The following is an 8,205-nucleotide window of genomic DNA, read 5'->3' as shown; positions in this document are numbered from 1 at the left end:
GGACAGGTCCAGCATGTGACTGTGGGTCATTTTGCATCTGATAAAAATGGTGACTATACACTAAGCGTGCAGGAAGAAAAGATAGTTTGGAGGACAGGAAAAAATGTAATTATTTATTCTGTATCACAAGAGTCTCTAAAACAATTGCACCATTAAATTATCATACAACAAAGATTATATGTGTCAAACAGTGTTTCTTTTTTCTTTCTTTTAGGTTCCTCAGTCGCTGTGCTCTAATGAATGCCCAGAAGGGAAAAGGAAAGCTCAAATCAAAGGGAAACCAAAGTGCTGTTTTGATTGTATTCCATGTGCAGATGGAACTATAGCAAACTTAACAGGTAGACAAACATGACTCACAAGAAAAACACACAACTAGTTTAATATGCATTGTGATAAAGTTGCCACCATAAAGGGGTTTGAGATTTTGACTAATGTGGGAATTTAAGTTCAAATACTCATTGCATCAGAAAAGGCTTGACTTGAAGCAACAACCCTTAAAAATGGGAGCAACTAAAATGACTTGGTATAATATGCACTGTGGGTTATATTTCCAATTGCTAACAGTTTACTTCTTCTTCTTGTCTTAAACTGGTGCCATTTTATTTCTACATTCAGTGTTTTTCCCCCAACAGGTGCAATGGAATGCACAGCCTGTCCAAAAGAATACTGGTCCAATGAGAAACACAGTGAGTGTATTCCAAAAGCAGTTGAGTTCCTGACCTACCATGAACCCATGGGAGTAGCGCTTACAGTTGTAGCGTTACTAGGGGCCATCCTGTCACTCCTCACAATGACCATTTTTATCCACTACAGAGACACTCCAGTAATAAAGGCCAGCAACTCAGAGATGAGTCTCTTCCTGCTGTTTTCTCTCTTTCTGTGTTTTCTTTGCCCTCTCACCTTCATTGGTAGACCTACAGTCTGGACATGCATGCTGCGCCACACAGCTTTTGGTGTGACGTTTGCTCTTTGCATTTCCTGCATTCTGGGGAAAACCATTGTTGTTGTAACTGCCTTCAAAGCCACACATCCTAATAATAAAGTCGCAGTTAAGTTTGGTCCAGCTCAGCAAAGGATTATTGTTTTCTCCTGCACTTTAGTTCAAATAGTGATATGCATATTGTGGTTGAAGTTAAATCCTCCCTTGCCAGATCGGGTTTTCAAATACAGCAACAAAAAGATTGTTTTAGAATGTAATACAGGGTCTGATGTTGCTTTTTATGTAGTTTTGGGGTACATAGGATTTCTCGCAGTGGTATGTTTAATTCTTGCATTTTTAGCAAGAAAATTGCCAGATAATTTCAATGAAGCCAAATTTATCACATTCAGCATGCTTATATTTTGTGCTGTTTGGATTACCTTTATCCCTGCCTATGTCAGCTCTCCAGGAAAGTTCACCGTAGCTGTGGAAATCTTTGCGATTTTGTCATCAGCATTTGGTTTATTAATTAGTATTTTTGCACCTAAATGTTACATAATATTGATAAAGCCAGAGAAAAACACAAGGAAACATGTCATGGGAAAGACATAGTCAATAACAATACGGTAATATAGTATAAAATTATAAAAAGAAAATTGGATCTCTTGTTTTAAATATTTAAGTACATTGGGACTAAACAGCTTAAAATCAAAATACTTAATAAAACAAGATTGTTATTTCAGTGCTTATTACCTAAACAATTTTCTGTTACTTTTTTTTCATCAATTATGTTGACTAAACTTAATTTCACCTGTAAGTGCTTAAGCAACCATAAGGGAAATGTTTTATTTGTTTTGCTCCTTTTGCCATTTGTCTAACTCTGAGAAATGAGACAGATAATTCCCTCCATCTCATGATAATATGTGACTTCATAAGAAATTGAGTTTAGAAATTGTTTTATATAAATTTTTACATCAGCATTTTTTTCCATGAATGTGTTGGTATTCTGGCAGAGTTTTTTTTTAAGGGTTAGATGCGTACAAATGTGTCAAGTCATCATATCAGAATAGGTCTTAATCAGTAACTACTGCTAACTTCCTACAAATACAATTTTTATTTTTTAGGATTAAAATTACATTAATTTGAAAACTATCTGTTATTATGCTTAGCAAATTATGTATATGGAAGACGAAAATAAAGACTTGTTTGATGTAAGCAACGTGTCTGTGTTTTGAGTCAAAGCAAAAGGACCACACTGTGAACAATCTTCACATTAAAAACTATATTTGTTGTGCAACATCTGAAACATTGAATAAAGTAATTTTTGAAAGAAAAATGTATTTTAGTTTAGAAAGTGTGCTTTGCTGGTCTGGTTGACAATATACAAAATATTTATCTTTTTTAAAAATTATTTTTAGACACTAGTGGCCTCTGGTAATTTAAATGGGGAAAGATATGCAACATAAATTGCCAGGGCCAGAACTCAAACCTGTGATGGCCACTTTGAGTACCAAAGCCTCCGTATATAAGACGCACATAACCCCATGCACTACCGGCCTGTCCCATGAAACTTTTTTTAATCTTGACTTTTAAACTTCCAAAAGGATAATTTAATCTAGATAATCTGCTTACTTAAAAGTTCTGTAGTTTATATTTAAGTATCCTCATAGTACAGTAAGTTTCAGGATTAACAAAAACACAAATCGTTAATTATAGATACGTAGATCGAGAGAATATTTTTTAGAGAAATATCACCCTTCATTTACTATACTGAATATAAAAATATTTTTTACCATAGATCTAAAAATAGCTTTTGTCATTCACTTTCAGTGGCTACGAATGGTAAGAAATCCCAGATAACCTTGCACGCTTCAGAGAGCTTTCATTGGGGAATCCCAGGACCATCACCCACCCGTATGTCGGGGATCTACTGCGCCGAAAGAGAACAGAATATTTTAATATAATCATGAGATGAACTGACAGCACAGAGTAAAGGGGGACACCTTTTTTTTTATTTTTTTTTTTATACATTGGACCCTTGATTTTACGTTATTACATCAGGTTTACTCACCCATATGGGTTTTGTGTTTTTTGGATCTGTTCTGAAGATATTCGGTTTTGTTACATCCAAGTAACGTCTTCCTATGGACAACGAGTTGAAGGCACAAACTAAACTGTTCATAATATATGATTTATGGTAGGCCAGCATTCATAAAATGTAGGCAAATCACTGTCCCCCAGAAATCCCCCCACTTCATATAAACTTATGAACAACAATCTTCTCCCTTGCCATCTTCCTCTTCTTATTAGCTGTAGAACTGTTTCTCTGTCTTTTTAGTGCATTCTCCTTTTTAATTTTATTTTTACTTTACTGCATTACAATCTCTAGTTCCAATGAGGTGAAATAGGCACTTCCTGTTTCCTGTTGTCATGGTGACTCGTCGAATCGGTGCTCCACTGATAATGGCTTTTCATACTTGTTGCGCATGCGATTAACTCTGAGTGGAGTGTTAAAATTGAAGGGAATTGTTGGCCTGGCTGAATAGGCCAGGCAAAATCGGAGAACCTCGCCTACTCAGCCAGGCTGACAATTTCCTTTAACTACCCGCTTTCAGACACTTAGACGGGTATGGGGCATTGCAGACTAACAAAAGAAGCCAAACGACCCTCATTCCAAAGTGGTGGCCCCTTTCATCTGTTTCAATTTGCATGTTTTCAAAATGAAAACAAGGTTTTGATGGGCCACTGTATAAAACCTCAAACTCAACGCTATTCCTGGCATTCTGAATTGAAAAAGATTCCTGGATGGGAAGAAAAATGTCTTCAACCTTGGAAACAAAGTCTAGCTTATTGTTTTTCACTTTCCTTTTTTCACCTAATGTTTGCAGTTAATCACTGCTGCACTTTAAGAAATGGAAATGTCATGAGACCTGTACAAAAAGAAATTTCGTTTTGTATACAATCTCTGTATACAAAATGACAATAAAGTTTGTCTAAGTCTTGTCTAAAGAAAGTGGAGTTCTGATTTGAAATAAAAGGTAGGTTTTAAGTTGAGCTACATACTTAAGTTTTTTAAGAGTAGGTTAAAATTATTCCTTTTAGAAAAAATTATTCAGACAAAGGTTTTGATAACTTGTTTGATACAATATTTTTTGGATATATAATGCCTTTTATTCTGTTTGTTTTATGTCATTCATTTTTTAATTTAATTCAATCATCTGAGTCACCTTTTATTTAATTAGACTTGTATAGATAGTGTTGGCAATAATCAATTACTTTATTCAAATAGTATGTTATTTGCTATAGATTTACACAAAAAGTTGGAGGACTACCTAGATACAAATGTATTGAAAGATTTGTTGTCTTGTTTTTAGAAGACTATTGTATGCACTCTGTTATGATAATGATCAAATAACAAAGTCCTAAATGATAAATACTTGAAAAAATAATTAATCTGTAAAGCAAAAATCCTACCTTTAAAAGGGGAATGTTATTATTTTGTTAATTAATTTGCATAGGGGTATTGATGTGTGGATTGCTTTTGCGTTTTTTTTTTTTTTTTTGTATTGTAAACCTTCCCTAACTAGGAATATCCTAAGGGATATGCTCTCATATCCAACAAACTGTTATAAAAGCTTAGTCCTAACCGTTTGGCAACGCAACACAAACATGCAGAAAAATTATCTTGTACTTTTGGTTGAATTTTACATAAGCCAAGTTTATGGCTGTGGACTGACTGGAAAATTTGATATGCCATATATATTTAAGCAAGGTGATATAATGATAGGGGGGATTTTTCCAGTCTTCAATAAAGAGATAAGCAAGATCAATACATTTGAGGGGGAGCCTCTTAAAATTATGTGTGAAGGGTAACTTTATTTTCTCTTCCAAATGAATTTTATGTGTTTTAACCTTGTGCTAAAGCTTATTCTTCTTTCTAAATTTTAGATTTGACCTGCGTGCTTTTCGATGGACCCAAGTGATGATATTTGCAATTGATGAAATCAACAAAAATCCTGCTCTCCTTCCAAATGTTTCTCTTGGTTATAGAATCCTTGACTCTTGTGCCTCTCCTACTAACACTGTTCGTGCTGCATTGACACTGGGAGGTGAACCAGAGGGGAAGGAAATGACATCTCCTTGTCCCCCAGCTATATCTGCTCTAATAGCTGAGTCAGGATCATCTCAGTCCTTAGCTGTGGCTGAAACTCTAGGACCATTTCAACTGCCAATAGTAAGAAATAAAACAACAGTATATTGCCTATTTTGCAAAGAACTTTGTGTGATTCTTTAAAAAAAAAGTATTTTTTTTCTTTTGCAGGTAAGTTATTTTTCAACATGTGCCTGTCTCAGTAACAGAGCTAAATATCCTACTTTTTTCCGAACAATTCCCAGCGACTACTTTCAGGCAAAAGCTTTGGCTTCATTAGTCAAACATTTTGGCTGGGAGTGGATTGGAGCCATACAGTCTGACAATGATTATGGAAGAAATGGAATTCTTGCATTCACTGAGGAGGTTAAGACATTAAAAATTTGTATTGCTTTTATTGGTACAGTTCTCCGAACTTACCCTCTGGATAAAATTCGGAAAGTTGTAGAAATGATCAAGCAATCTACTGTCAAAGTAATTCTTGCTTTTGTTCCGGAGGGAGACTTTTACCCTTTGATGAAGGAGATAGTTAAACAGAAAATCACTGGAATTCAGTGGATTGCTAGTGAAGCATGGATAACAGCTGCACGACCATCCACACCAGAAATGTACCAAGCTTTTGGTGGAGCTTTGGGGTTTGTTGTACAGAAGATGGCTATCCCAAATCTACATCCATTTCTGAAAGATATTAACCCTTACAGAGATCCAAGTATGCCTTTTGTGAAGGATTTTTGGGAGATAATGGTAGGTTGTCAACCCATTTCACATGGAATGGACATAAGTACAGGGAAAACAACTAAGATATGTACAGGCAATGAGAAATTGGAGAAGGATTACACCCATGACATGTTCTTCAATGTCACACAGCTTAGAGTTTCTTATAATGTGTATAAAGCTGTTTATGCTATTGCACATGCCCTTCACCAGCTGGTCTTCTGCCAACCAGCTGGAGGAAAAAGCATGAATCCTTGCTTGAACCTGTCGGAAATTCATCCTAAAGAGGTGAGCAGTGATGAATAATCATGTCAGCAAAAAATGATAAAAAAAAACCCTCCAAAAACATGCTTTTATCATGCCTTTTTTGTTATAAGGTAACATATCACTTACAAAGAGTAAACTTCAGAAACCAGTTTGGAGATCATGTGTTTTTTGATGAGAATGGCAATCCTCCTGCCTCCTATGATATCATTAACTGGCAACTTAAAAATGGACAGGTCCAGCATGTGACTGTGGGTCATTTTGCATCTGATAAAAATGGTGACTATACACTAAGCGTGCAGGAAGAAAAGATAGTTTGGAGGACAGGAAAAAATGTAATTATTTATTCTGTATCACAAGAGTCTCTAAAACAATTGCACCATTAAATTATCATACAACAAAGATTATATGTGTCAAACAGTGTTTCTTTTTTCTTTCTTTTAGGTTCCTCAATCGCTGTGCTCTAATGAATGCCCAGAAGGGAAAAGGAAAGCTCAAATCAAAGGGAAACCAAAGTGCTGTTTTGATTGTATTCCATGTGCAGATGGAACTATAGCAAACTTAACAGGTAGACAATCATGACTCACAAGAAAAACACACAACTAGTTTAATATGCATTGTGATAAAGTTGCCACCATAAAGGGGTTTGAGATTTTGACTAATGTGGGAATTTAAGTTCAAATACTCATTGCATCAGAAAAGGCTTGACTTGAAGCAACAACCCTTAAAAATGGGAGCAACTAAAATGACTTGGTATAATATGCACTGTGGGTTATATTTCCAATTGCTAACAGTTTACTTCTTCTTCTTGTCTTAAACTGGTGCCATTTTATTTCTACATTCAGTGTTTTTCCCCCAACAGGTGCAATGGAATGCACAGCCTGTCCAAAAGAATACTGGTCCAATGAGAAACACAGTGAGTGTATTCCAAAAGCAGTTGAGTTCCTGACCTACCATGAACCCATGGGAGTAGCGCTTACAGTTGTAGCGTTACTAGGGGCCATCCTGTCACTCCTCACAATGACCATTTTTATCCACTACAGAGACACTCCAGTAATAAAGGCCAGCAACTCAGAGCTGAGTTGCTTCTTGTTGTTTTCTCTCTTTCTGTGTTTTCTTTGCCCTCTCACCTTCATTGGTAGACCTACAGTCTGGACATGCATGCTGCGCCACACAGCTTTTGGTGTGACATTTGCTCTTTCTATTTCTTGTGTGTTAGGAAAAACTATTGTGGTAGTAACTGCATTCAAAATCAAACACCCAAGCAACAAAGTTATGGGACAGTTTAGTCCACTTCAACAAAGAATTATTGTTTGCTCTTGCACTTTGATTCAGGTAATTATCTGTATATCGTGGTTAACTTTAAATCCTCCTTTCCCTGACAAAATTTTTACATATAGTAACAAAAAAATTGTTTTACAATGTAACACAGGGTCTGAGGTTGCATTTTATGCAGTACTCGGATACATAGGGATCCTTGCAGTAATATGTTTAATCCTTGCATTTCAAGCAAGAAAATTGCCTGATAATTTTAATGAAGCCAAATATATAACGTTCAGTATGCTGGTATTCTGTGCTGTCTGGATCACTTTTATCCCAGCATATGTCAGCTCTCCTGGAAAGTTTACAGTCGCTGTGGAGATTTTTGCAATTTTGTCATCAGCATATGGTTTATTGATCAGCATTTTTGCTAAAAAATGTCACATAATCCTAATGAAGCCAGAAAAGAACACAAAAAGGTATGTTATCGGAGTAAATGCTATAAAAAAAGCATAATCTGAAAATATTAGATATTATTCACTCTGTCTACAGTTTCAGTATATGAGTAAGATATTCCAAAATGGCTTGAATAAAAATTTAAAAGTATATTAGCGCATTGGCTGTAAAGAAATATTTGCATCATAATGTAAACAACTTAAATATAAAGCAATGTTGTGTGACTCTTAACATCTAGGGGTACTAGATCTGTAATTTCCAGGTGTCGGCCCCGAAAGCAACTGGCAACAGTGCACTCTAGCAAAAATAAAGTTTCCCTCCAAGTTTTTAAATCTAATTGTAGACCAGTTTGGACAAGCATACTCAGAAGTTATGAACTTACTTTTAAAGAGGAGGCCACATTCACCCCCGTAGATTAAATTGTGTAACGTAAAACCAAAAA

At 35.6% G+C, this 8,205-nt stretch overlaps 2 protein-coding genes across 2 annotated transcripts in view; both read left to right on the top strand.

Moving 5' to 3' along the window:
* The window catches only part of LOC107083057 (extracellular calcium-sensing receptor-like), a 2,154-nt gene extending 1,476 nt beyond the window's left edge, over positions 1 to 678 (top strand). Inside the window, exons 4-5 of the mRNA XM_015372002.1 lie at positions 215 to 285; positions 633 to 678. Of these exons, the coding sequence (XP_015227488.1) occupies positions 215 to 285; positions 633 to 678 (117 nt within the window). The remainder of the gene's footprint in view (positions 1 to 214; positions 286 to 632) is intronic.
* A 4,021-nt stretch (positions 679 to 4,699) lies between these two features.
* Positions 4,700 to 7,823, top strand: LOC107083047 (extracellular calcium-sensing receptor-like). The gene is made up of 6 exons (XM_015371990.1): positions 4,700 to 4,788; positions 4,868 to 5,153; positions 5,241 to 5,813; positions 6,161 to 6,283; positions 6,492 to 6,615; positions 6,910 to 7,823. The coding sequence occupies exons 1-6, from the start codon at positions 4,700 to 4,702 to the stop codon at positions 7,821 to 7,823; spliced, it is 2,109 nt and encodes a 702-aa protein (XP_015227476.1).
* The last annotated feature ends 382 nt before the right edge of the window (positions 7,824 to 8,205 follow it).

This window comes from Cyprinodon variegatus, unplaced genomic scaffold, assembly GCF_000732505.1.
Source record: "Cyprinodon variegatus isolate N-32 unplaced genomic scaffold, C_variegatus-1.0 Scaffold4, whole genome shotgun sequence".
NCBI classification, from domain to species: Eukaryota; Metazoa; Chordata; class Actinopteri; order Cyprinodontiformes; family Cyprinodontidae; genus Cyprinodon; species Cyprinodon variegatus.
Note: the sequence above shows the minus strand (reverse complement) of the source record. Positions and strands in the feature narration are given on the sequence as shown.

Bases quoted from the DNA above. Each gene is read 5' to 3' on its own strand.
- LOC107083047 (XM_015371990.1), top strand. From the start codon at position 4,700: ATGATAGGGGGGATTTTTCCAGTCTTCAATAAAGAGATAAGCAAGATC. The intron at 5,154-5,240 runs GTAAGAAATAAA...TTTCTTTTGCAG, and splicing joins GACCATTTCAACTGCCAATA to GTAAGTTATTTTTCAACATG. The intron at 6,284-6,491 runs GTCCAGCATGTG...TCTTTCTTTTAG, and splicing joins GGCAACTTAAAAATGGACAG to GTTCCTCAATCGCTGTGCTC.